This window comes from Durio zibethinus, chromosome 12, assembly GCF_047325235.1.
Source record: "Durio zibethinus cultivar Kanyao isolate XHJ-2024 chromosome 12, ASM4732523v1, whole genome shotgun sequence".
Taxonomy (NCBI): Eukaryota; Viridiplantae; Streptophyta; class Magnoliopsida; order Malvales; family Malvaceae; genus Durio; species Durio zibethinus.
The window spans coordinates 12,040,565-12,067,992 of record NC_143173.1 but is presented as its reverse complement, the minus strand read 5'-3'; the positions used below and the strand labels follow the sequence as shown (position 1 = coordinate 12,067,992).

Sequence of the window (27,428 nt, the reverse complement as noted above, 5' to 3'; positions counted from 1 at the left end):
CTTGAAGCAATATGCTAATGCTTCTACGAAATTGTTACTTGTCCGAAACAAAACAAATAAAGAACGTTGTTTTACTAATTCCGGTTTCTAATTATGCTTGACTTGCTAGGTGCTAAAAGTTGTATGCAGATATGGGTATTATGCTTTTCATCATCTTTACTTAAATTTTGAGGCTTTGAGTCGGTTATATGCTTTTCATCATCTTTACTCTTGCCCTAAAATATGCCTTTAGTTTTCCGCAAGTGTGTTCTCTGAAACATGATTTATTCGCTCTAGAGTGTGCTATATCTTCCTAGATTAAAATTTTCGTCTTATAGAAATTCCTCATGAAGTTTTTCATTGATCTGTCCGATAGTTTATGACACCAAAGAATGAAAGGACATAGGTAATGGTGGTATGTAGAATTAAACTTTGATGCAGTGGTGATATTCAGAACAAGGAAACAGTTATGGTTCTATTGCAACATGCACATGGACAATGTTGAATTTCTAGTATTAATATTTGTGAGCTAAGTAGCATTGTAGATATATAAAATTTGTTCACCCAGGTGTCATTGGTGTCACTTTAAATAACTAGTTTATCCAGGGGGAATGTTACTTAGCTTATTTTTTCAACTAAATGGATTGATTGAATTGTCTTATTTTTTCTAAAAAAAAAAAAAAACATAAAAGAAAATTTATATTAACCAGCTGAAAAAGGTGTAGCAGAACAAATTTGCTTTATTCTGAATTCTGATTTGATGATAATCCACAAGAAAAGAAAATTCATACAAATTACATACACTAATAATAGGTGGACAAACTTGCTCCTTATTTTTCTCTTCTCCAACTCGAGTGCTTGTTGGAAAAGTTTTACTGCAAATACCAGATACAAAGCGAAATAAAGAACTGGCAGTACTTTGCTGCTCCTAAGCCTCTCAAGTCCATTTATATGGCTCCTCTGATACATGAACCATATAAAAATAATGAAATCTCTAATTAAACCATCATATTTACTTCAAAAGAATGTAACCAAAAAACAATTTACTTGTTCAAATCATCTGAACACGGTATTTATCTGAATAGAAATGGAAATATGCCTTAAGTCATGTAATGGTTTGAGTATTTTGTTAAGAATAATGCAAATTGTTTACCTGCTGATTGAGCAGCATGTAAAGTTTGGCCCTCACAATGCAATCGAGTAGGGTGAAGCTTGTCTCTAATAGAACAAAGCTTGGTAACGACATCACTCATGTCCGTCCGCGCACTTGGTGATTCGGCAGAACAAATGAGTCCTATTTCCAATATTGAATTCAAGAATTGAAGATGTCTGTCATTTCCTTGTTTGACTCGCTCTTCAAGAAGAATGGGATCTATAATCTCAATCAGTTGTTCAGGCAAAGCTGCCACAACAAAGTTGTGAAGGCTGAAACCTTCTTTGAACATTTCATTAGTCGGCCTTTTCCCCGTAAACATCTCTAGCAAGAGGATGCCAAAGCTATACACATCACCTTTTGTTGACAACTCGCTTCCCATGCCATATTCTACAATTAACTCATCAAAAATTATATAAATTATAGCAATAATTGCAGAGGAGATCCTTTGAAAAATATAAAGATATAGCCTCTGACATCAAAGCTTTAAACATGTAAAATTACATTCTAATTTGAAGTAATGTAGTCATTTTTTGTTAACCAAAAACTACTTCCACATTATATGTTTTGATTTTGAATTATGTTGTGCTAAGACAAGTATTAAAATGGAAGAAATAAATGAAATGCACTTACCTGGTGGAGCATAACCAATAGTTCCTCTTAATCCGAGGGAGCTTGACTGAGTAATAGAATTGTTAAGCCTATCAGCAGAAAGGATTTTTGCTAAGCCAAAGTCACTTATATGGCCAACCATTTCCTCATCAAGTAGAATATTGCTGGGCTTGAGGTCACAATGAATAATTGGTGTATCGCAATGATGGTGCAGATACGCCAGTGCATGAGCAACATCTGCTGCCACATTTACCCTTTGGAAGAAATTCAGGTTTCTCACTGTCTCTTGTTCATTCATGCCAACAGATGGATGCAGCCAATCCTCCAAGCTTCCGTTTACCATGAACTCATAAACTAGTGCTTTAAAATAATTGCCTTGATAATCAACACCTGAAATTGCTGTTAATACCTTGACAAGATTCCGATGTCTAATGTTCTTCAAGGCCTCACATTCAGCTAAGAAGCTCCTGGAAGCTCCATGAGTAAGAAGATTAAGCACCTTAACGGCAATAACTACTCCACTCTCTTCAAGAATTCCTTTGTATACAGAACCGAAGCTACCTGAGCCAACCAAATTTCGCAAAGAGAATCCACTAGTAGCCCTCAGGATGCTTTGGTATGATAACTGTAAAAGTGAATTTTCTGCACAAGTTGCTGCTGGCTGCTCTTTCCTCTTTCTGAACCACAAAATGAGGAGAAATGAGAATACCAAAGTTACTCCTAAAATCACAAAAGCAATTGCAATTTTTAACTTGAGAGAGGTATTTGATCTTTTGATGGATGTTTTCAAGTTACATTTGGACAAGTGTAACTCAGGGGTGCCTCCACAAAGCTTATTGTTTCCCTCAACGAATGTAGCAGTTGCATTCTTAAAGACTCCATCAATTGGTAACATACCTTCAAAATCATTAAAAGATAGATTTAAATACTGTAATGACCCAAAGCTAACAAGAAATTCTCGAACCTCACCGGAAAGATTATTGTTAGACAAGTCTAATTCGATAAGACCTCTCAATGAAATAAAAGATGAAGGAATGGGCCCTTGAAACAAATTGCTATTCAAGAACAGATACTCCAGTCTTACACAGCTACCAAGATTGTTGGGAATCAAACCAGATAATTTGTTCTGGGAAACATCCAATGCACCTAGATTTTTCAGATTCCCTACTGCAACCGGAAGCACACCAGTCAAATGGTTGGATGATAAGTCTAAACCCATGGACAATGACGAGAGTCCAATTACTTCAGGGGGTATTGATCCACTTAGATTGTTATAAGAAAGATCCAATACAACCAAACTTTCGCAGTTACCTAGACTTGAAGGAATGTTGCCCTGCAGATTGTTACTCTTTAAAGTAAGTTGGGTTAACATTGTCAAATTTCCAATAGAAGGGGGAATAGGCCCAGAGAGAAAATAATTATAATGAGCATAAAAAGTCTTTAGCTTCTTAAGCCTCCCAATAACAAGGGGAATAGAACCTGATAGCAGATTATTTGATGCATCTAGCAACTCCAAATTGATGAGATTTTCAATCCCTGCTGGAATTCTTCCCAATATTTTATTCCTTCCTATTGCTAGAAACAAAATGGTGCTAGACAAATTGCTAACGCACTTGGGTAATACCCCTCCAAAATTATTTTGGGTTATCTCTAGATATTCTAGTTTGGTAGTATTGGTTAAAGAACAAAGAAAGTTTAAGTCACTTGCTCCCCCATTTCCAAAATGATTTGTGCCTATGAGAAATCTAGATATTTTATCCAGCTTTCCAAATGAAGGCAAGTTTCCGTTAAGTTGGTTGGATGAAACTTGAAGAGCCACGAGATTTGAGGCATTGGATATTGAAACAGGGAATTGTCCACTGATTTGGTTTTGTCTGATGGAAAATATTTCAATATATGGCGTAGTGATTCTTAAGTCAGAAGGAAGAGTACCTTGAATCTTGTTTCCACCAATATCAAAACTTACAATCTTAGAGAGATTGAAAATTGAGACAGGAACAATTCCAGAAATTGCATTTTCTGCTATAGAAAGAAGTGAAAGATTTGTCAGTTGCCCAAGAGATTCAGGTATAACCCCATTCAGTGCATTCTGAGCCAAAGAAAGTGTCTCCAAAGACGATAAGTTCCCCAAGGAAGGTGGAATATTCCCCGTTAAACTGTTGTTGAAAACATTTAAAATTTTTAATTTTGACAAGAGACCAAGCAAACCGGGTATTTCTCCAGTTAGCTGGTTGCCTCTAATATGAAGAAATCCAAGCTTAGAACAACCAGATAAATTGGAAGGAATTTTACCAATGATGGAGTTATTGGACAATTGCAATATTTCCAATCTTCTTAAACGTCCAATTTCTTGAGGAATTTCGTTGTTGAAGCTGTTGCCTGCAAGATTCAACACCCTGAGAAAGCTCAAATTTCCAATGTTTGGTGATAGAGACCCCGTGAGTTTCTGGAATTGCAATTCCAACTTGGTGACTCTTTGATGTCTGCGGCCGCATGTAACACCGTACCATTGGCAGAAATGGATGGAACTATTCCAGGAATGCATAACGTTGAGCTGATCACCAGTTATCTTGGCTTTGAACTCGAGTAAAGCTTGTTGGTCCGTGTCATTTCCACTAACTATAGTGGCTTCTAAACCAAGCAAGTTAAGACCTTGCAGGTTGAAGCATGAGAGAAGAATTATAACTTCAACATGAACAAGGAAAAAAGAGCTGGACACTTTGAAATGCTTGATCGATAGCTCCATCAGCCCGAATCAGTTTGTTAATTGATGAGAATGGTTTGTATTTGAGAGTGCTTGGTTCTTCAACAAGAACTAGAGTGCAATATATAAGAAGTTTTGGAACTTCAATTTTGACCTGTCGTGTCTACCGACAATTGGTTGAAGTTTTCTGATTTTGAAAGGCAATTGGCTAGAATTTATGGCCGGCTCCTCCTTTAGTAGGAAGCATTGACTTGGGGATTGAGCATAATTGAGCCATACTTTCAATAATTTTGGATTCATCTTTTTGGTTTTTTCTTTTCATTTTATATAGAATCTAGGGTTTAGTTACAAATATATCACAATTATTGAAATACAAAATATATTGATAAATATACATTAATATTAATTCTTGATCATTATTGTGGTTGTACTCATATTTTAATTTCTAATGTCGTACAAATAAAATGATTTTATTATCTTAAGATAATAAAATTTTAAAGTAACATGATTTTTTTTTTCGTTCATGTGAAAATTCTTTAAAATAATATCTTTAACTCAACTAAATAATAAATTTTCAAAAATTCAATTAGTATAATAGAAATATAAATTGATCATTACACTTTTATAATTCTACTAGGCCTTGAATGCGCCTTTGTTTAGATTGGAGCTTGAATGCGTCTTTGTTTGTTGAACAAGTTACTGATAAGAAGCTGAATTTTCAACCACATAACTTGTAGGCCACAATATAGTTGGTAGAGATTCTCGAAAGAAGAAAGAAAAAAAGACTCAATTGACTTATAAAATTTATTTAAAGACCTTGTTTCAATATCAATTTTGTAATGGTTGATGGAGATTCTCATTAAAAAATAAATAAATAAATAAACAAAGACCGATGGTGATCAATGGCCCTCTAACTTTTTTAAGTTATAGTTAGCAATGGCTTGCTTTGAATTCAAGCAAGGCCATAAACTAAATAACTAAACGCTAAATTGAATCCACATTCATGTAAATTTGGTGGTTTTGAGGTCATACATCAAAGGAATGCGTCTTTGTATGCGTTAAGTAAACGTTAATGTTATGAATGATATTATTGTAAAATATTTAATGTATTATCTAAAGTTTATTTAGTATATAAATCATAAATCTATTAATTATATTTTTTTCTTAACATGATTAATTTTAAATGATAATACGTAATAAATAAATAATTTTTAAATATTATATTAATTAATAAATTTATAATTTATGTATCACATTAAAATTTTTTTAAAAATTTAACTTCACATTAAATATTTTATTATAATTTAAAAATAATTCATAATATTAACTCATTAAATAATGGTAATACGCAATGAAGCAAAACATCTACATGCAACAATACCAATAAAAAAATTTAATTATTCATCTTGGGTTCAAATTTCATATATATAACTTTTTTTTATTCCTAAATTATTTGTAATTCTTTTCTTTATCTCTAAATTATTTATAATTCTTTACTATATCCCTAAGTCATGACCTCCATAAAAAAAAAAAAAAAAAAAAAAAGATAATTAGAGTGGAAATATTATGTTCAAAATTTTTTACAGATAAATTAAACCAAGAAAATCAGATATATATTTATTCCAGGATCTTTAACTGATGAACAAAAACACAGATAAAGGCCCAAAAAATAAAGCCCAAAGAAATTGATCAAACGCAAATAAAGAGTTACCTTATCGCCTTTCATTTTAGCCTTCCTTGAGACGGAGACTTTAGACTTCCAACTTCCATAGCTTTCTGTTTTTTTCTTTTTTTTTTAATTAAATCTTTGACGTGTCCGAACAAGATCTTGAAGAAACAAAAGAATGTCAACGTTCCCCGACTCGTTCACTCAAACCGGCGACCATTCGGTCGACTCTTTCGACTCAGTTCCACACCAGGAAGACGAAGACAGCGGCTACGCCGGGTTCGACCCGTCTCAGCAATTCGACTCTTTCGCGGCCGCAGAGTCGGACCATGCCAAAGACTCGACTGATGACATGCTTGCATCGCAGCCGTATACGAATGGAGAAGGGTTTGGCCAAGATTTTGATGGATCGAACGGCCCTATTTTGCCTCCGCCTTCGGAGATGGAGCCCGAGGAAGGCGTTGCTCTCAGGGAATGGAGAAGGTTTTGAATTTTCTTTTATAATTTCGTTTTCTAATGTTCCTATTTTTGGTTACTGAGAAATTTTTGAGGAAATAAAAAAGTAGAAATTAAAGTTATGAATTTGGCTCTTAGCTATATTAGAAATATGAAATAAAGAGATTTAGTGAAAAAAATTTTAATTTTTGGAATATGTTTAATATGTTTGGTAAAGTCATAGTAGGTTACTAGGTTTTAATTAGGGAAAAGTTCAGAATTTATGGCTCAATTTCGGCAATTAGAAGGAAATGTTTTAGGCTTTTATTTTTGTTCGAATTCCTTCATTTTCAGAGATTGAATTAAAAAAAAAAAAAAATTCCGCAAAATTATAAATTCTTTTTCGTAATTTAGATTCAATTTTTTGAGTAATGTTTTTGTTTTGCTAATGAAAATGTGTGAGATGTTGCGAATTTTATCGGATTCAGTGATACTTCGTATCGGGCATTTTTACTGTTGTAATGGCTTAGGGAAAATGCGATTCGATTGGAGGAGAAGGAGAAGAGGGAGAAGGAGTTGTTGAGCCAAATACTTGACGAAGCTGATCAATACAAAGTTGAGTTTTATAAAAAGAGGGAGGTCACCTGCGAAAACAACAAAGCAGATAACAGAGAAAGGGAGAAGGTACCTTTCACTTCAAGCCATATGCTAATGTTTTTAAGAATTTGTTACTTGTCTGAAACAAAACAAAGAAATAACGTTGTTTTACTTATTCTGGTTTCTAATTATTCTTGACTTGCTAAGTGCTAAAAGTTATGTGCAGATATTGATATTATGCTTTTCATCATCTCTTCTCATGTCTTAGAATATGCCTTTAGTTTTCCGAATGTGTGTTCTCTGAAACACGATTTATTGCACTAGAGTGTGCTATATCTTCCTAGATTAAAAATTTCTTGTAGAAATTCCTTATTAAGTTTTTTCATTGATCTGTCCAATAATTTGTGACACCAAAAAATGAAAGGACAAAGGTAATGGTGGTATGTAGAATTAAACTTTGATGCAGTGGTGATATTGCTTATGAAGTTCTATCTTAACACGCACATGGACAATGTTGAATTTCTAGTATTACTATTTGTGAGCTAAGTAGCATCATAGATGTTATAAAATATGTTCACCCTGGTTTCATTGGTGTCACTTTACCTAACTAGCTTATTAAGGGGGAATGTTACTTGTAGACGTGGAGAAAGTAATGGAAACTACAATGTTCTTTGCCCCATTATATCGCTTCTTAATGCTGGAAGTTGATTAGCGAAGTAACTTGCTACTCGGCTTGTTTAAACTGGTAATAGTCAGTTGCTAAACTCAGTTTTTCTTTTGGTGAAAGTACGAGGACTCAGTTTATTGAGTTAGAGGATGAAATTCTTGTAATTTGCTTAAGTTTTGTTCTCTGACTTCTTAAAATACAGAGCTATGTGCTTTTGCCATATATAATAAACTTATGGCATGCTTGTTGCACTAGATTATAAATAAGATAGGATAAGATGATATTATGAATAGGATTAGATTAAATAACATCATCCTATCTTGTTTTTATGTGTGTAAGGATTAGGATAGGATAATTTTATATGGGACAATTATCTTCCTATCCTATCCGCCATCCTATACACCAAACATAACCTTATCTCCTTTTATTCTTTGTGTTAGATATTTGTAGCCAACCAAGAGAAGTTCCATTCTGAGGCTGATAAACATTACTGGAAAGCCATAGCAGAGCTCATTCCTAATGAAGTGCCAGCTATAGAGAAGAAAGGAAAAAAAGATAAGGAGAAGAAGCCTTCCATTGCCGTGGTCCAAGGTCCAAAGCCCGGAAAACCGGCTGACCTTTCAAGGATGAGACAGATACTCTTGAAATTGAAGCACAATACACCTTCCCATTTGAAGCATACTCCACCACCAGCACCTGCCCCTGCAAAAGATCAAGATTCAAAAACCAGTAATACTCCTGTCACAGCTACTCCTCCTGTCACTGGCACCCCTGAGACTGTAGTTGCTGCTTAGTATTAACATTTGTCAGCTTCTGTAACCAAAACTATCTAAGGGTATCTTGTTAGTATTATTGTATTTAGCCTTTCATCATCAGTAGTAGGCTAAATTTGGTTGTATGAGGTTATAAATTAGAGTTTCTTTATTTATGAAATTGTCATTCAGATGGAATAACTCTTCATTTTTCCTCTTTCTTTTCTACCATTGAGGATAAGCCCCAAGCCAGTTCACAGAGTGTTCCTGTCCCACTGCCTGGGACTGATCTCAGGACTCGGAATCCTGGACCAGTTTCTTGCAAGGGACCTGTAGCAATTAACCAACCGCATGAACGTGGTTGTTGACACCGGGCAAATCCACAGCTGTAGGAGCATTAAACCTCGGGAAGACTTGATCTAATCCAAATGTATCCATCACTGGCTTGTTTGCAGAACTTCAGGTATTTAAAGCTTCGGGCTACCTTTAATTTGTTTCTCTCTTTTGGATTGACCTCACCAAACAACTCTGTTGCGGATTTCTGCTGAAGAAATCTTGATTTTAGGGAGAATTATGGCCCACAGTCATTGCTGAATGCCCTGATTCAAAGATTATTTCTATTCTTTTTGCAATCCCTTCAGAAGCAAACTGCAAAAACATTAGATGGGCGGTTAGATGTGGTCCAGCTTTTATGCACTGCCATGCCTAGAAATATTCTCTTCCATGACAGGCCAACCTTTGTTATCTTCCCTTTGGAACTGAATAGTTTTGTTTGTGGTCACTGGTCACTTTCGAGACCAAGTGGAATGCCTCTTTCTGAATAGTCTTGCAAGCAATAAAACAGCTGCAAGCCTTTGAATTATCTTGCAAAGTGGGGAATCTGAAAGAGCCTGATCACATGCTAAAAGCTTTCAATCAGCTTTCAAGCCTTTCACATAGAAGAAAACAATGCAAGTAGATATGACAATTGTACCTATAATGTCATTTTCGTATTAAATATATATATATATATAATTCAATAAATTTTCTTATTAAATATATATAGAACATAAAAATTATCATATCATAATTCGTATCAATACATCAAACACTAAACATACTTTTTTATTTTTACCAAAAATTTTTATCAAACTTATATACGATTTTTGTCAATTTTAATCTGTTTTGCTTTAATATCTTTTTCATATTGTATCTAAAATTGTTAAATCTAATTGCAGGGCATTTGGAACTTTTATAAGCTTCAATTTTGTCTCAAAAATAAATTCATTCCAATTAGGAACAGTGGGGTAGAAAGAAAATAAGCTGATCACTGGTTTTCAATTGACAAGCTTTCACCATTTCAAAGCTAGTTCACAACAACTCACCGTGTAAATTTTGGAAACTAAAATATGTTTAACATCTACCTAGGTTTATAATACAACAACCGTGAATTACACAACATTAGACAAATCTAATTAGCTTTACATTGAAATTAGAATAATGATTCCGACGTGGTTCATCCTGGAAATTGGTTCTCTTCCAAATGTCGAATCTTGTAGATTTAAAACAATAATGTATGGTCATATCTCATTATTCTATATCATGACCATCATCTGGCATGCAAACTGGCAGGGGATCGACCACCTCGATCACTGCCAATATCATCTTCCATTTCGATGCCATCTATACAAATGCCATTATTGTTGACACTAAGCTCCGAACTAGCATTACTGCTTGTAGCAAGAGGGGAATCCAAGACACTAATAGTTCTGCTTCGTGTAGGACCAGATCTCACACTGTACATAGACGATGCTGGAATATTTGTCATCAATGGTCGTAAATTACCATGAATGCTTCGCCTTATATCCTGCTCAAGACAATATTGGAATCAGAGGAAGAATTAACTTAATTTTTTCCCCTCAATCTTCAATGTCTTAGCTTACAGGCCCATAAGGACACAAAAGTTGAGACAGATGTGAACAAATGAGGGATAACCATGTCATCCATCTATAAATAACTATTAACAAGAGGATTTGGGATACCTTGACAATAACATATTTAGATTGTCGTATCATGTAACGGATCCTAATTTAAGCAAATATAAAAGAGAATGCCACAGAAAATTTTAGGAGATACTTACCATATGCCTTATAGCCATATCCAGCGATTTCTTTGAAAGTGTTCTTCCAAAACCAGAACTATCTGGTGATGCAGACTTCCCAGACCAGTTACCATGAGGAGAATGTCTATCATCTTGCTTGGGTGGTGCCAGTTTCCGCATGTTTATCACCCTCTCAACCATTTTAGTTCCAATTACAACGGGGCTCAAGTTGTCACTCACTTTGGAATACCCACGACTAACTGCAGGAACAGAGCTCCCACTGACATGCAGCATAGCACCATAAGGGGGACGTCCTCTTGAAGGAGAGCATGATTGCCGTCTTGGTCTACCAGTAGGACCCGGTTCAACAGAAGAAGATCGAGAACTTGGTGCTCCAGGCCTACCTCTTGAGGCTGAAAGAGGTCTATCAGGTAGTGTTGTTCTTAAATTTGGTGGAGCATCAAGGGAGAAACCAGGCATCTCAGAAGGTTTCCATGGTCTAGATTTTACCATCAGAGAGGCACCAAATGATGGTACAGAATTTCTGGAAGTTGCAGGAGCTGGCTTTGTAACAGAAGGAGATGATTTAATTGGAGAAGCAGATATATTAGGAGCACTTGATGGAGTTGATGTTCGACGAGTTGGTGTGGCTGCTCTTGATACAGGTTTGGATGAAGGTATAGAAGCTCTTGCAGTTGGTGTTGAAGACCTAACTGTGGACCTTGTTGGTGTGGAGGATCTAGCAGAAACCATCAGTTTAGTTGCAGAAGATGCAGTCTTGGCCGCAGAAATTGTGGGCTTAGTTGTGGATGCTACAGGTTTTGTTGCAGGTTTAGTTGCAGATATTACAGGCTTTGCTGCAGATGTTACAGGCTTAGTTGCAGAAATTGAGGGCTTAGTTGACGGTAATGTGGCCCGAGTTGTCGGTGTTGATGACCTTCTAGATTTAGATGCTCCAGTCAAAGTAGGGCGTCCGGTGGGTGTTGCAGGTCTAGAACCTGGACCCCCTGATGATGAGGGCCTGCGAATCCCTGTAGAATTTAACCCAGGGGACAAAGCTGGTTGCTTCGGTGCTAAGTTGCCTCTGGCAGCAGACTCTAACTGGGGATTTGCTAGCTATAAACACAATGAACAAAAATTGATTGCCAATAACTCCATGTACCCAATCATCAGAACATCTAAAGGTACAAAAACGTAACAAAACCATGGAATAACATTTTTGGGATTCTAAAATACAAAAAAAAAAATTGATACTATGGACCATCCATAATACGTCAACAGGTACACAGATTTTTCAAAACTTGAAAATGCTTCTTAAATTTGGGCATTAATGACTGTTATTCCTCTTAAGGTATGAATACTACTAACTCGTTTCAATGGCAAGTCAGTAACGCATGTAGAAAAATTGAGATTAATGAGCTCCAAGATAACAGGTAGTCATCCATGGTGGTTCCTAGTTAAGAAAAGCTCTTTAATGTAGATACAAAGATAAGGAACCTTCCAGTTTTGCTGATACCTGACCACACTCTAATCTAAAAGCTAGGTGGGAAATAATCAAATTTCACAGCAAAATGGCCAAAACAGGACTACAAGGAATTCAGACTCTCATTTAATAAATGATGAACCAGATAACTTCCTATTTCCAGAAATTACTATATCATGTACGTAAATAATCAAAATTTTTCAAAAGGTGTGCAATCCATATTATTATCATCAAGAAAAGTTTTCATACTCTAGATTTCATGGTAGTCAGGTGAGCCCTAGGACTGTCAATCTGACTCATTAAAGTCTTTTGCGACTCCATCTCCAAGGAAGGAAAAAGAGGAGTACCAGGAGGCGTTAAAAGCCTGAAATGGAAAAGATTTCCCGTTAATATCATCATATTAAAAGAAAATGTTTTCACTTAATTACTTTCATGCGGAAAATGAAGCTAAAGAAAAAGTCTGATTATATTGGGAACGAAAAGGAGATAGAGCGAGAAATGATCGGAATCAAATTTTTAACAATGAAATATAATTCAACTCGATTGAAAGAGCTAGGAATGTGAAGTTTGAGTTCCCAAGTAAAAGAATGCAAGTAATTCATCAAAAGAAATCATAACAAGTCATCATCAATACTTTACTTCAAAGCAGCCAAAACCAAAAGCAGCCACCAAAATTTAGAAAACATAAATGCTCTAGTTGCTACTAGTGACCCCAGGGCACATGATAAAAATGCCCAATGCCCGTCACAACCATCAAATTATTAACTTTAATCAATCACACATATCATCAATTATAATCATCCTTCTTTCTTGTTCTTTCCCTCTCTCTTCCAATTGCCTTGTTCCTTTGGCCGAGTTTAAGTAAATTAACCAAAATCCAAGCTAAACAGGAATATGACTTATAAAATCAAGGCTCTGTTTGGTTGTTCCTAAGGCTTCTGCCTTTTTTGGTAATTGCTCTTTATACTTCTCAAAAAGCTACAATTAACCAATATTATATAATTAATAAAAAATAGAGAAATAACTAAATTGTGAAGCCAATTCTAACATAATTATTATGTTATCCAAAAAAATATTTCTAGTTCTTCTAAATTCATGGTCGCTTTTTGCATTTTGCTTTCAACCAAACAATACCTAAATTAAATTAAATTAAAAGAACAAATAAACAAACAAATTACCAGTCATAGTCATTTTTATCACTATCAGAATTAAGAAAATCATCAGCAGCACCGCCCGCCTTTCTCGCCGGCGTAGTTGTCGATGCCGAAAGATTGAAGATCGGTGAAGCTCCATGTTTAGATCCTACAGTTTCCAAATATTACCAAATTACCACAACCACTAAAAATTCAAAGCTAAATCACGAAAAGAAAAACTAAAAAAAGTTAAGAACTTTTAAAACTTTACCTAAAGGAGCATCGAAGTCTTCGGAGGAGTGATTGAAAAGAAGATTACTCTGTTCTTTCTCACGTTTTCGCATCTCCAGAAACAATGCGAGCTCTTCCTCTTTCTCTTTCAACATCGAAGCTCTTAATTGTTGCCGTTGTTTCAACGCCGCCGCTTGCATTGCCGTTTCTTGCTGAGCCCTAAAGCTCCGGTTCATCTTTCACCTTCTCAAATTTATTCTCACAGATCAAAGAAGGCCTTTTTGTTCAACTCTAACCGCAGCGTTTGAGAGAGTCAGGTCGAGCTTCGGAGCTGGAAATGCGAAACGACATAGGGAGAAGAAGGAGGGAAGAGGGAAACGACAATGGCGGAGAGTGGCAAGGAGTGTAAATAAAGGGAAGGAGGGAAGGGCGAAATGGGAAGAGAAGGGAAATCTTGAATGACGGGACAACTGTAACTGGAGCTCTCGTTGTTTTCTCTCCCTTAAAGGCTACGTTTTCAGATTTTTGCTTTCAGGTAGATGGATAATCACAATAATACCCTCTTTTTTTAAATATTTTCATTTTTCGGGAAATGGGTTTTTATTTTTTATATTTTGCAGTTATGCCCTTGAACTGTTTAAATATTGTAATTCATTTCATCATGGATTGGGTTTCACCACGTTAATTCTCAGGCCCATCAATCTAATCATCCATGGGCCGAATTGCTCTTTTTCCGGCCAAGCCATATTATTGATAATGAAATTTTTTGCAATATTTTTTAATTGTATTTACCTTATAAAACTAAATGTGGACAAGAAAAACGGACCACGAAAAGTTAGCATATCCGACGGCTAAGATTTAAGATCACCAAACCAAGTAAAATAATTAGAGAGTAATTTTCTTGTCTAGGGTCCGGGGAACGAACCAGGCTATCAGGGGTTGAAATGAATACATGAAATGTCAATTTCGGGTTATTCACATAATATAAGACTTCTATAAGTCCTTAAGTGCAAAACCAACATATTTAAAAAAAAAAAGGAGAGGATTCTTCTCGTTGAAAAGCGATGTCGTTTAAAAAAAAAAAAAGTCTAAAATTTATAGGATTGAAAATCCAATTTTGTTTTTCTTTTTCTATATGTTTCAGTTGCGAAAAGGAACCCGAAAATGACAAACGAAGCAAGCAGCAGCAATAGCAGAGAAGAGAGCGTGGTGGACGATTACGGCACCGTTAGAATCTCCTGCTGTTACTGCAAATCCTCCAGCGCAACCAGTATCTCTCACGGTCCGGTTCTTTAATTTTCTCCATTTTTCTAAGGGTGCCTTTGGATTTCACTGGACCCCCGATTTCAATTGGAGTTGTACCAATCTCACTGCACAGTGTAAAAATTTTCATTTGGCTTTCATCGTAACAGCACGATTGATACCAGTTTTTCACTGACCAATTTTGGTCCAGTGGCCAACTGGGCTTTCTTTCTTTTTTTTTTCTTTTTATTTCCTTTAGTTTTTATTGTAAATACAAAATCACTCCTATAATTTAATTCTTTTCTTTTCTCTTTTAATTTTTATTTAAAAATTTTGAAATAATTTTAATTTAATAATAAAGAATATTATTCGATATATTTTTTTTATTAATTTTTAATTATTTATTAATTTTATCAATAGTAAATAATTTAAAATTTTTATTATATATATCCTTTAATCTAATGTCATTAATAATCATTTTCTTTTCTCCCTTCTTGCTATCGTTGTTTTTTAATCCAAACACATATCATATCACCTAATTGTAATCAATCTCACCATACATACCTAAGGCTGAATTTCCCTTCAATGATCTTTCTTCGACTTTTATTTCGATATAATTGACTTAAATGTTTTTCGATTTATATATAATTAATAGTTAATTAATTTAGGATTAAGCGTTGATTATGTCAATTGGATTAAGCTATGCGTAATATTTGTAGATAATTTCTGATTTTTTTTTTTGCAGGTTTATTGGCTCACAGCATTACAGTTAATGATTACCAAGGTTTTCTTTCCTTTTTTTTCTTAGCAATTTGCTAAGCGAATTTTATGCTTCATAGTTTTAGCTGTGAAAATAAGATTTTGATAATTTGATTTCTGTTATGTTTAAATTAAAAAAAACATGAAGTAGAAATGAAGAAGTGGAATATGTAATTCGGCATTAGAAAATTCGGTTCGCAAAAAAGAAATTTTTTATTTTGTTTTTAAGGTATCGTGCAATTTCTGTTAGGTTTAAATGCAAAAAAATGAAGTGGAAATAAAGAAGTGGAATATGTAATTTGGTATTAGAAAATTTGGTTATCAAAAAAGAAATTTGTTATTTTGTTTTTAAGGTATTGTGCAATTTCTGTTGTGTTCTGTTATGTTTAAATGAAAAAACATGAAGTAGAAATGAAGTGGAATATGTAATTTGGCATTAAAAAATTCAGTTATCGAAAATGAAAATTGTTATTTCATGTTTAAGGGATCGTCTGGGTATTGGTACTGTCAACTTATCGATAAGGATACATGTAATTTGAATTGTGGGTTTGGGATTGTTGAAAGCAATGTGATTTGTTCATTTCTAATGCTTTGTTTTTTTTTTTTTTTTTAAATATGAATGTCTTTAGATTTGCTGGTTTATACTGTTTCTTTATTGCTACTTGTTAGATCTTCTTGACCGTGGTTGGAGGCAATCTGGCTGTTTTCTCTACAAACCCGATATGGAAAGGACTTGCTGCCCATCTTATACTATTCGTTTGAAGGCAAGTAATTTTCTCCCTTCCAAAGAGCAACTTCAAGTATATAGATGAATGCAGAGGTATAGTCATACTCATACCCTATTTCTGTCTCAGTGTCTTGATTCCAAATTTGTAATCTTGATAATTTTTTCTTGTTATCATTATTTTTTATCGGACTGCCAAAAGAAAGAGACTTTCATGTTATTATGTTCTTGTACTAGAGCCATTTAACCACCATGCTTCTAGGCTATAGTGACCAAAAGGGTTTTGTTTGCCCTTTGTCGCAGGTTTCCAAATATGGAGATATCCTGCATCAAAAGGCTTAGTCTTAATTATTGACATATGTATGAAATATATCACCATGCATCCACCACATTCTTTTGGTGTATGTGGATCCCAAGTTTTGACAGTGCTGTATGCCTAGGTTTTTAAATGGCACGCTTGAGGTGAGAAAACCAATTGAACTTACAGACAATCCAAATACTTCTAAGCATACAGGCAGCTCCATCCATCTTTCAAGCACAGCAGGGAATGAATCTTTTTCTTGTGGCTACAGAGGGGAAAATAAGGCAGAAGAGTTTATGCATCATTTATCTGACCAAATAGACAAAGTGGTGCATACATATATTGAAAGTGGGGAATTTCCTTTTGGAATTCAATTGTCAAAAGCTGCAGTCAAAAAGGTTTTGCATGCCAAAAGAAAGTTATCAGTTGAAGGGTCAGAAAATCTTTTATGCTCCAGCAACATTGCCTTCCAAATAGCAGCTACTTGAAGGCGCAAACAATCAGCTGAGGACATCCAACAATCACGAATGTCAAGACAGAGTAAAGAAGAAAATGATCTAAGCCCCAAATCTATTGCAGAAAAGTTGGCATGTTCTCTAAATCAGCTAGTGAACATATCTGGCCTGTTCATTAGGGCTTCCAATGGGCATATTAACTTTTATTCTGCTGCAAAAAATGTATCTTCGGAAGGAGATGTTCAACTTGTTTCTCTCCCTGAAGAATCTGGGAGTGGAAATAAAAGCTCTTGTGCAAAGAAGAGCTCTGAACATCCTCAAGTTCAAAAGAAGAAGCTTGAGATCCGTTTGAAAAGGTCCAGTTTTGATCCAGAAGAGTATGCATTGTATAGACGATATCAAATTAAAGTGCATAATGATACACCAGATTGTGTCACAGAAAGTTTGTTCAGGAAGGTTCTTGTTGACACTCCCTTATTATTTGTTTCCCCATCTGCTGATGGCATGGTTCCTCCGTGTGGCTTTGGTTCTTTCCATCAGCAGTACATCATTGATGGCAAGCTAGTTGCCGTTGGTGTGATAGACATCCTTCCTGGATGCTTGTCAAGTGGGTATTTATTCTGGGATCCTGATTATGCATTTTTTTCATTGGGTAAATATTCAGCTCTGCAAGAAATTGGTTGGGTGAAAGAGAATCAAGCCTATAGTGCTAGTCTTCAGTATTATTATCTGGGCTATTACATACACTCCTGCAGCAAGATGAGATATAAAGCAGCATATTACCCATCTGAGCTTCTTTGTCCTCTTTGTTACCAGTAAGTTCTGCCTCCGGTGACTCTGCTTTTACACACATTTTTTTATTTCTTGATTTGAACACCATAATCTGAATGCTTTTAAAGTGCATTGGTGATAAAATTTCTTGAGGCAAATAACCAAGAACTGGTGGCATCCAAGAATTTTTTAATCATGCAAATTTTCAACTTTTTTGGCATTTAAACTTAATCTCTTCTTTGTCTCCTCTTTTATCTTAGTTTCTCTATCCATTGCTTGATATGCTTGACTTTATGTGAAAATTTCATCTTCAAGTCCTGCCTTTGCCGTATAGCTGGAGTTGAATTTTGTGTTGCATTTTTATGACCATCTGCTTAAACTGGTGATATTTGAAGACTTATGAGCTGAAATAATATTTGCAGGTGGGTTGCATTTCATATAGCGAGGCCATTGCTTGATAAAAATAAATATGTCATCTTATCTGATATTGCCAGTTTACAAGATGGGGAGTCCTCCCAATCCTGTGTTCGTGAAAGTGTCATGGAATTGCAGATGATGACATTGGACTAGAAGACTCGAATGATGTTCTTATGGATGATGATGATGAAAAGATGAATGAGATTGAATCTGAGAGCTCTGACAATGAATTGGACCCAGAAACAAATGGCTTGGGATCTCCTGCAATAGATGATGGAGATTTGACTAATGTTTTATTGGGACTGAGCGGATCACGACTAAGATACAAGGTAAGTAAATGCTAGATGATGTAATTGTAATAAAAGGAGCTCTTAATAATCACCCGGTTGGAAGTTGTGGAGATTTTATCTCATGATTTCCTGTCCTAGTACGTAAGTGGCTCCATGAGATATTTGATAATAAAAAATTGATGTAATTTATCTATACCTCTTTGCCATGTAGTATATAGATGCATATTTATCAGAATTCCATATCCATAATCAAGAGAAAGAATTTGGGTCGTTGTATCAAAGACTAAATGTAGACCTCCTTTAACTGTTTCCTAGTGCAATGTGTTCGGCATTTTTGTTGATGTTTTTATTCTAATTAATGGTTTCTTTTGAAGGATCTACGACTAGCACTTGGTTCCACTGAAAGGAACTACTTGGAAACACTACTGCACAGCTACCAGAGAGTGGTGGGTGTAGAGGTGTCAGAGCAAATGGTTTATTCTCTTGGCTAAACTTGTTTGATTCATATGACTAAGAAATTTGGTCTCAGATCAATGTGCCTTAAAGTCTTCCAAGCTTTCTGGTTGCTGAGGGGGAGCTATTATGAACTTCATTTCTTGAAGTAGGGATCACTTTCATTTAATCCATTCAGTTAAGAAGCAGAGATTCCTAATCCAGGTTCATCTATCGTTCTTTCTTTCGTGCATGTGACATATTCTCTCGTTTTGGCAAAATTTGAATCGGGTGGGTTTCTTCCTTTGAGGAATTCGAATATGCTTTCTGCTTGTAGTGACCATATATGGCATCAAATAAATTTTGCTTTGCCTCTTTAAGCAAAATTGCTTTTTCCTCAACCCCCTCCCCTTCTCTTATTCCTTATTGTATTTGTTTTCGAGTAGATCTGAAAATTCGTGTGTCCTTGTCGTGTCTATTTTATATCAAACACATGTAAAATATAAAAATTATCATATTACAATTCATGTTTATATGTCAAATGCAAAACATTTTTTTTTTTTTTGCCAAACTCATACCTTATTTTCAAAATTTTAAAACTGTTTTTTTTCATATTTTTTCGTATTGATTTGTGTCATGTCTGAAATTATCTTATCTACTTTCCATTAAGTATTATTTCGGCATTATGCCCACTGCATATTCTGATTTTGTGGTGAAGTCAAGGCAAACGAAAAGAATCAAAGAACAATCCAGAAGTTTTAGGAGCTGCCATTAGAGTTTAATTTTGGTTGATGGCATAAGCCTTTACCTAATTTTTTATTACACTACTGATTACTCGTTTTAGAGCTATCCAATTGCTTGAATGTCCCTTTTACAAAATGTTATCCGAACATGCCAAGCTTTACTTTTCCACATTTCAATGGATGCCAACCGAACTATGGTCCGATAATGAATATACCTATTCCTAAATCTTTTTTATTTATTTATTCATTTATAAATGGAAATTTGGTTCATGAGAATCATCATGGAATCAAAAGATTCTTATTCTTGAATATGATGAAGCTAGCATCAATATCTTCATTTTAGCTACAGACTTGAACACCTGAATTAAACATTTCAACAACATCAACAAATTAAGCCTTATATTCTATATTTTAAAATCGGTTGTTTGAAAATTTTAAAAAAAATAAAATCATATTAAATTGTAATTTTGATTTTCCTTGCATCACTTATTTCTATTGACAATAACATTTTCATTTACTACTTTAACCATTCTTTAATCATCATATCAATTGAACATCTCAAGAAACAAAATTTCGGACAGTAAAATTTTACTGAAATTTGATCAATTACTTAAATGGCCCATGTGCCAAACAGAAAAAGTGAGTTGAAATTTCAGCTTATTTGCCAAAGCATTAAAAACAATGCAAATGATAGCATTCAGCGTAATCCATCCATATCAACATCTGAAACTTTAATTTGCGACACAACATTCAGTCAGGTTTGGACGTTGGGTCCATCAGAACCAACAATTCACTGTTTCCAAGCAATCATGTTATTCACAGCAAGTTGGTCTGCTGCTTTAATAAGGAATCTGCGGTTTTAAGTATTCAACATGAGCTGAATGATAATAAAGGGGTTAAAGAATGTACAATTGGAATTTGACCAGAATTCATTGTTAATCAAACATCATCTGTATCACTCCCACCAACATGTGTTTCATGGCTGACCCAATAATTGCTTCCATCAGGACCAGACACCTTGAACCTGCTCATGATCCAGAAAATCTCTTGTAAGAACATCCTCAATAACCAGAACCAAAGTTTCTCTCCATGTTTATGATTATTTACTCACCGTTCGAGAACAGATTTTCCTTCCTTGTACTTCTGGTTCTTGTCATGGGCAGTTTCCTGAAAGACACTATCCGTCATGAATAACAGCTCGGTAACAAGATACATAAATCATGAATTTTGAATATGTACCACAAAAGCTTACATATTTCCACCCCACAATTGATCCACATGCAACACAGAAGATGTCAGCCACAGTGTGCAACCCCGTCGTCATCAATCTATCTTCCATCTCACCGGCAGAAACATTCACTCTGTGAAATAATGGAGATGAGAATTTATCCATGAAAATGACCATTGTGTACAGATAACTTCAAATCTCATTTTCTTTAAAGATCATGTAAGTGGGATGTCCATAAAGTCCAGGCTTGTTCACTGTTTAGCCCATTAAGAAAAAGATACCTGCAATCCTCATCCTCTCATCTCTCCTGCTCTGCCTGGTATTCAAAAGGCTAAAGGGGGGGAAAAAGCCTTATGCTTGTGAGCAATTAAAGGCTATTACCTTGCTATAAGTGAACTAAACAAATTGTTAAAATCAACAATGAATTCAACAAGCAGAATCTTTTCTTATGCATTAAGCAAGACATTACGAGCACAGCATAGTTTGACAACCTCCAGGCTAATTGTATGATAATAGAAGTGACAGGCACCTTATGGCATAGGCAAGTATTAGAGTTGTTGGTCCTGTTCAGAGTAATTCTAGACAGATTTGGTATTTGTACAAAATGATGAGGTGCCTAAAATCAAGAAAACTTACACCTTACTGAAGAGATATGCTTTCCCATGCCTGCATTGGAAGGACTGAATAAAAGAACACAAGCAAAACACGTCGTTAGAAACTGTGCTTCTAAGAGAACCCCCAACCAATGTGAAAGCAAAAAGAAAAAGAAAAAACCTCCAAAATAATGAACTACACCAATATGCCTATGAAATATATAATTGCCCAATTCTCATCTAGAAACAAAGGTAAATTAATTAGCACTTTAGCAGTCAAGAACAATCTCCATTCTTTACCATAACTATCATCCACTAAGCTGCTCTTGAGCAAAGTATATGCTTTTTAACTTTTGAAGTGAATGACCTCAGTGCATAAGATGGTTTCAGACTCATTTCTTAGTATAAATTGTCAATTATCACAGAAATAAATATGCAAAATCGAACATTCATATTTTTAGTTCATATCATAGATGCGAATGAACCGGGAGGTCACGGGTTCAAATCCTGGAAACAGCTTCTCTGCAAAAAATACAGAGGAAAGGCTGCGTACTATGGACCCTCAGCCCAACCCTCACAAAGCAGGAAGCCTTGTGCACTGGAGTTTGCCCTTTTAGCATAGATGTGAATGAAGTGAAACATACAGTTCAGAGTTCATCTGTTGTACTAGTAAAGGATAAACTTGGCATCCCTGCATCTTTTGGAGGTTGTAGCCCTCGATCAGGGAAGAAAAAGGGGAAAAAACTCATACAGCTGACACAACTACTTTCGGATTGAGACTTATATTTCTCGTGTTAACTTGGGCTTCTATATACTATCATTGCAGGCCATATCACAATAAAAGGTACTATAACATTTCCAAATAGCAGGTTTAATCTCTTGCACAGGTCCTCTCAAATGCATAAGAAAATATGTTTAACATCATATTTATCCTACAGACCAACAATTGGCCATCATCATAAAGTGCAGAGCCCTTCCCAATGACACCAAACTAACATCTATGCTTAGAAAGAGACAACAATAACAACATAAAATAAGATCCTCCCAGCATCCAGTTTAGTTAACATTGAAGAACCATTGAACTTCCATAATTACAAAGCCAGGAAGACAGACATGGATTATCCAAATTCCTAATTTAATAATAGAAGAAATATCAATCTGATCAATCATGGATCCCATACTACTAGTAGTAAATGCTATGCAGTCATAAAATGATGGAACTTTAGATATCCCCTAATCATAATTAAAACCATCATTACGTAAACACAGCACAACCACACAAATTAAAATTACCCAGATGAAGATTTCACAAGATTATCAGACAAAAGTCAAAGGAATCAAAGTTAAGGAAAAAAAAAGTACAACCTTGGAGATAATATCCTCATAAAGAGCAAGATGGGTTTTGCAGTGCTTGCAGCTATAAACCCTCCCTTCAAGATTCACCACAAATAACCTCCCCATCTATCCACCACCCACCAGATCTTTACAAAACACAAACAAATAAAAAAGAGAGAATCTTTAGATATATATATATATATATATAAAAAGACGAAAACTTTGAATACCAAGATATGATCTTTATCACGAAAACGAAACAAAAGACTGATGATTGATGAAAAGGGTAGTTAGAATTGAAGAAAATGAATGGATTGCACGTGAAAGAAAAAAAGAAATTATTACTGAAGAGAAAAGAAAAGAAAAGGGATGGTTGAAATATTTTTCGATTGCCTTCGCTGGCTTGGCTTCTTTCTCTTGAATAGTTCTTTTAGCCGGAAATGTGGACCAAAGAAGCTATCACATCCACCATTTTATGTTTGCATTTTTCTGTCAAGTGGAACCTGCGTGGACGTATAAGCCACTGTTTAAAAATTGACGCAATTTAAAATTTTAATAACACTTATATATAATTTTAATAAAAATAAAAAATATATATTTTATATTTTATATTTTTATATAGATATGAATGATAATATATAATTTTTAGATAATATAAAAAAATACATAAATTTTAATATTTTGTATTATATAAATTATTAAATTATTAAATTTAATGTATTATATAAGTACTCTTTATTTTAGTAAAAAAATCTCAAAATTAAGTTTTATTCATGAAATTTTTTAATATTAAATAATGTAATAGTTAATAATAAATGTAATAATTGTATTTTACATCTTGTTCTTTGTTAGATAATAAGCATGATTATTTGATTAATCAAGTTTTGTTAAGGTTAAAAATCACTGTCTTCAGCAAGTAGTTCTTTTCCCATGTCGTACTTCCCAATTGTACAATCTCAAATTGAAATAGCCAATTGAAAACAAGTCAAGAAATAATGAGTTGCTTTAAAGAATCAATTGACCAAATTTAATAATACAATGTTTTAAAAGTATATTAAAATTATATCTGATAATTATTGCATTTATGTATGTATATTTTTTTTGTCTAATACACGCATAATATAAAATTTATGGTGTTATAATTTTTGTCATTAGACTTAACCCAAAATTATTTTTTATTTTTATCTAAAATTTTTTTCAAAATAATAATAATTAAAAAAGAAAAAAGAAAAAACGCTAAACGTCCATTTTGGTTGGATTGCTTTTGGGTTTTTTTCTCATGTGAGCTGATTGCTTTCTTACTTTTGGGTTGGACAATTTTTTGACCCAAACCAGAACCATCATGCCAGTCGTTGTCCTTTGGCAACCGAACCCTATAAACTTGTCGATCTTTTTTTTTTTTTTTTTTTTTTTTTAAGGTAAGAATAAAATATGAGATAAATAGATTGCTCAATCTTTTAAATTAAAATAAAATATATCGTATCAATTTAAGATAAATAATTATAAATCGTAGTTTTAAAATGACTTCAACAAGTAATCATCGGTAAAATTTGAAATTAAAATTTTTTCGTCAAGAAAAACGAGTCTAACCGATTAAACCAATCACTTGTTAATCAATCTTTCATAGCTATAATTACGAAAGTAAATGATATATTAATGCTCGTAAAATTTTTTAATTTTTTAGTTTTGACTTAAATAAAATTTAAATTAGGCTCAATAATTATCAGGTTGAATTTAAACTCAAATAATTTGATTTATTGAGTAAGTCAAATTCAAACATTTTAATATATAATTTGAATAACTTATAAATTTAATCAATTTTTTAAATCTTAATATTTTTTTATTATTTTAATTAAAAATTTATTATTTTACTCTTATATATATATTAATTCGAGCTCGAATTCGAATACAGAATGAAGTTTGAAATTAAACACGAGAATCGAATTCATTTTTATTAAATAAACTTAATCGAATAAGTTTAAATAAATTAATTTTTATTTCGAGTTAAACTTAAACTTAAAAATTAAAATTTGGTGTAGCTCGAATCAAATTTGAAGTGACGAATTTTTAGTTGAACTCAATTTCAAGTTTTTTATTATATTAACTTAGCTCAATTTAATTACGAGCTTAATGATCGACTCTCGTGAAATTAACAATATTAAAATAAAAATTCCTTAGTTTTTTCATTTTTTAACAATAACATACAATTAAATGATTCAAATTGCTGTTATCCCCAATAACCATCAATTGTTAAAGCTAGCAATGAAGCTTATAGGACCCTTTCCAGTTATTGCAGCCTGGATTCCAAAGATGAGGAAGGCGACCACGGCTAGTCTGGAATGCTTGATCTCTGCCAGTTTCAGGTTGTCAATTTTCTCAGGATCAGAGGCTAACCCTAGTGGATCAAAGTACCCACCAGGGTAAAGCCTTTTCTCAGGATCAAGCTCAGCATTCCTCTCGAACTCAATGTAACCAATTACCAGAACCTCTATCCAGATTAATGTGGTCAAGGAAAAAGGCAGCGGTTGGCCAAGGTAAGATGAACCTTCCACCAACTCTACCTGATAAAAAAAATCAGAGCCAATGAAACAGAATGGAAAATCACATGCAATCATAAATTTTTGCTTGGGCCACCAGAAAACAGATATTCAAATGGTCCCAAAAGGTAAACTGTCCTTCACGAAGGAAAGTGATCCAATTTATAACCCTCATCAAATGGCAGATTTTCTTGAGGTATGATTTATGTATTTGGATCAATAAAATTAATGTAAACACGTCAATCTTTTTCCTCCACTCATCTCACCTACTCTCTAGCTCTTAATGTAGTTAATTTGCTCCCAAAATAACAAGAAATTTGACATGTTTAGGTAACATTTGCATTTCATTAGAAGAAATAAATCATGTTGAAGTGTCCATCTATGTATATAAAAAAAAAAAAAAAACACAATAATACATATTAGAAATCCAAATAGAAAGTATTGTTGTCAATCTATATATGCCAATTTTGAATTAATCGGATCTAATTTTAGATTTAATTTCGAATAAGTAAAAATTTTTAAATTATATACATTTTTTGAAAAAATTATGAGATAACATTTTAACGAAAAATTCATTTTTCATATATCAAATAGTTAAATTTTTTAATTTTACAAGCAGATTAAAAAACAGTCACGTCTTTTTTTATTTTTTTTTCCTATATATTTTTAAAATGTTCATAATAGAATTTAATTTTTTTTTCCCATATATTTTGCATGCAACGTGGTAAATAGTACAATATTATACAGGATACCTACCTTTCCTGCGTCTTGCATGCAACTCCAGCGAGTGCCTCAACAGCAATGGCACCAAGACTTCCTAACATTGCCCATCTACCATGAATCAGCTCAGACTCTCTAAACCTTTGAATCCCAAACACCTCCATGTACGGCTGAAACGGCGTCGGCTTAAGCTCCGCCCTCTAGTTAATCACCCCTATAACCTAACCAGCCACATTCTTGGCCAAGTTCTGGTCCAATGAGTCCAAATCAAACTGCAAGTACTCTGCTGGCTTAGCAAAGCCAAAAGGGTCAAACCCTCGGTCTCCGATCATTGTCCCGTCTAGCCATTCCGGTGGTGTTGCATTGGGGAACCAAACAAGGCGGTCAGAAGGTGGTTTAGGGGCTGCTTTTTTGGGTGCTGCTGGTTTCTTGGTGCCAAAGCCAAACCTGGCTTGGATTCTACCAGAGCGTGGGCTAGGATTGTAGATAGGGATCCTGAAAAGATGCGACGTGGTGGCAGCTATGCTGGTGGCTGTGGCCATGGCTGAGGACTAGTTGGTGGTACTGGTGGAGTAGCTAGAGTGATTGTGCAATATATATTGTGTTATGTACATATGGAATAACATGTATTGACACTTTTTATTTGGGTTTTTTTCTCAATTTTTGGTTGTTTTCTATTCTTTTTATCAAATTGAAGAATGTGAATGGGAATTTTAGGGCCCTTATTTCTGCCTTATCCATTTGTGGATGAGGTTGGATGGTTGATGGCTCCTTCACCTTATTATTTTCTGGGGTCTTTTAGTATTGTTCTGTCATTTTCCAGCTCATATTTAAGGATTCCTTTTAACCAACCAATTTGGTTGTTTTACAATGGAAAATGCAAAAGGAAAATTCTCTTAATATTATTAAGTCTAGCATTCCTCTGATGGAAAATGCCACATCAGAACCGTTCTTCCCAGAAGAACAGACAGTCACAGTAGTATCAAACAATTGACTTGTTAGAGACCAATCTGTCAGACATGTTAGATACTCTGTAAGAATCACAACTCCAAATAAAGTGACAAACAGCACTCACAGACAACTTCCCATCTCTCCTCCCAAAGTTGCCTAGTGTCACCCTAATGGACCTCCCACAAATATCTTCTTGGCATCTACTTCTACTCTTTCCTGCTATTCTCAGCTTTTTTTATCTTTTTTTATTTACAATTTCTTGCTTTCATTTTCTTCCATAGAAGAGGTATGTTGTTCCTTTTATAATTTTATGCTTATAGCTTTGTTTTCTTGATCTAATATTTACCTTTTTTATTGTTCATACTTAAATTAGGAAAGTGTTGCTGTTAAATTTTTTGCTACTGGATATTGTGATGAAGGTGGGCAAAGCGTGGGGAG

The 27,428-nt window shown here is 34.3% G+C and overlaps 4 protein-coding genes and 3 pseudogenes across 12 annotated transcripts; 2 read left to right on the top strand and 5 right to left on the bottom strand.

Annotated features, from left to right (window-relative positions):
* Positions 1-696: 696 nt before the first annotated feature.
* Positions 697-4,744, bottom strand: LOC111297527 (putative receptor-like protein kinase At3g47110). Of its 5 annotated transcripts, XM_089740606.1 has the most exons (4): positions 2,714-4,543; positions 1,766-2,641; positions 1,133-1,522; positions 698-939 (listed from the first exon to the last, which is right to left on the bottom strand). In XM_089740606.1, the coding sequence occupies exons 1-4, from the start codon at positions 4,488-4,490 to the stop codon at positions 917-919; spliced, it is 3,066 nt and encodes a 1,021-aa protein (XP_089596732.1). In that variant the 5' UTR covers positions 4,491-4,543; the 3' UTR covers positions 698-916. The 5 variants fall into 5 exon arrangements, with proteins under 5 accessions (XP_089596729.1, XP_089596731.1, XP_089596728.1 ...); XM_089740603.1 differs by having other exon boundaries at positions 697-1,056; positions 1,766-4,530; XM_089740605.1 differs by having other exon boundaries at positions 697-1,522; positions 2,714-4,530.
* A 1,432-nt stretch (positions 4,745-6,176) lies between these two features.
* On the top strand, positions 6,177-8,766 carry LOC111297066 (clathrin light chain 2-like). The gene is made up of 3 exons (XM_022891657.2): positions 6,177-6,597; positions 7,080-7,233; positions 8,254-8,766. Exons 1-3 carry the CDS (start codon positions 6,293-6,295, stop codon positions 8,605-8,607), a joined length of 813 nt encoding a protein of 270 aa, XP_022747392.1. The 5' UTR covers positions 6,177-6,292; the 3' UTR covers positions 8,608-8,766.
* Positions 8,767-9,852: 1,086 nt separating this feature from the next.
* LOC111296475 (uncharacterized) lies at positions 9,853-14,033 on the bottom strand. Its single transcript, XM_022890801.2, has 5 exons — positions 13,533-14,033; positions 13,307-13,430; positions 12,378-12,492; positions 10,685-11,761; positions 9,853-10,411 (listed from the first exon to the last, which is right to left on the bottom strand). Exons 1-5 carry the CDS (start codon positions 13,726-13,728, stop codon positions 10,154-10,156), a joined length of 1,770 nt encoding a protein of 589 aa, XP_022746536.2. The 5' UTR covers positions 13,729-14,033; the 3' UTR covers positions 9,853-10,153.
* A 558-nt stretch (positions 14,034-14,591) lies between these two features.
* On the top strand, positions 14,592-19,284 carry LOC111295955 (arginyl-tRNA--protein transferase 1-like; annotated as a pseudogene). Its single transcript, XR_016325907.1, has 6 exons — positions 14,592-14,774; positions 15,480-15,518; positions 16,163-16,313; positions 16,658-17,788; positions 18,167-18,490; positions 18,826-19,284. The product of XR_016325907.1 is annotated as an arginyl-tRNA--protein transferase 1-like (transcript).
* Positions 19,285-20,298: 1,014 nt separating this feature from the next.
* LOC111295956 (protein yippee-like) lies at positions 20,299-23,281 on the bottom strand. Of its 3 annotated transcripts, none has more exons than XM_022889829.2 (6): positions 23,176-23,281; positions 22,813-22,928; positions 21,491-21,534; positions 20,879-20,987; positions 20,738-20,793; positions 20,299-20,650 (listed from the first exon to the last, which is right to left on the bottom strand). In XM_022889829.2, exons 2-6 carry the CDS (start codon positions 22,906-22,908, stop codon positions 20,566-20,568), a joined length of 390 nt encoding a protein of 129 aa, XP_022745564.1. In that variant the 5' UTR covers positions 22,909-22,928; positions 23,176-23,281; the 3' UTR covers positions 20,299-20,565. The 3 variants fall into 3 exon arrangements, with proteins under 3 accessions (XP_022745564.1, XP_022745565.1, XP_022745566.1); XM_022889830.2 differs by having other exon boundaries at positions 23,128-23,273; XM_022889831.2 differs by having other exon boundaries at positions 23,013-23,187.
* A 1,637-nt stretch (positions 23,282-24,918) lies between these two features.
* LOC111297032 (chlorophyll a-b binding protein CP29.3, chloroplastic-like) lies at positions 24,919-26,693 on the bottom strand (annotated as a pseudogene). The gene is made up of 2 exons (XR_016325906.1): positions 26,076-26,693; positions 24,919-25,343 (listed from the first exon to the last, which is right to left on the bottom strand). The product of XR_016325906.1 is annotated as a chlorophyll a-b binding protein CP29.3, chloroplastic-like (transcript).
* On the bottom strand, positions 26,261-26,581 carry LOC149515699 (chlorophyll a-b binding protein CP29.3, chloroplastic pseudogene; annotated as a pseudogene).
* Positions 26,694-27,428: the final 735 nt, after the last annotated feature.

Excerpts from the sequence above, each read along its gene's own strand:
- LOC111297527 (XM_089740602.1), bottom strand. The coding sequence starts at position 4,490 with ATGGAGCTATCGATCAAGCATTTCAAAGTGTCCAGCTCTTTTTTCCTT. Across the intron at positions 1,523-1,765 it reads TATTGGTTATGCTCCACCAG|AATATGGCATGGGAAGCGAG; the intron begins GTAAGTGCATTT and ends AGTTAATTGTAG.
- LOC111297066 (XM_022891657.2), top strand. The coding sequence starts at position 6,293 with ATGTCAACGTTCCCCGACTCGTTCACTCAAACCGGCGACCATTCGGTC. Across the intron at positions 6,598-7,079 it reads GCTCTCAGGGAATGGAGAAG|GGAAAATGCGATTCGATTGG; the intron begins GTTTTGAATTTT and ends GTAATGGCTTAG. Across the intron at positions 7,234-8,253 it reads ATAACAGAGAAAGGGAGAAG|ATATTTGTAGCCAACCAAGA; the intron begins GTACCTTTCACT and ends TCTTTGTGTTAG.
- LOC111296475 (XM_022890801.2), bottom strand. The coding sequence starts at position 13,728 with ATGAACCGGAGCTTTAGGGCTCAGCAAGAAACGGCAATGCAAGCGGCG. Across the intron at positions 13,431-13,532 it reads AGACTTCGATGCTCCTTTAG|GATCTAAACATGGAGCTTCA; the intron begins GTAAAGTTTTAA and ends TGGAAACTGTAG. Across the intron at positions 12,493-13,306 it reads GATAAAAATGACTATGACTG|GCTTTTAACGCCTCCTGGTA; the intron begins GTAATTTGTTTG and ends TTTCCATTTCAG.
- LOC111295956 (XM_022889829.2), bottom strand. The coding sequence starts at position 22,908 with ATGGGGAGGTTATTTGTGGTGAATCTTGAAGGGAGGGTTTATAGCTGC. Across the intron at positions 20,794-20,878 it reads CAATTGTGGGGTGGAAATAT|GAAACTGCCCATGACAAGAA; the intron begins GTAAGCTTTTGT and ends AGTGTCTTTCAG. Across the intron at positions 20,651-20,737 it reads GGAAAATCTGTTCTCGAACG|GTTCAAGGTGTCTGGTCCTG; the intron begins GTGAGTAAATAA and ends GATCATGAGCAG.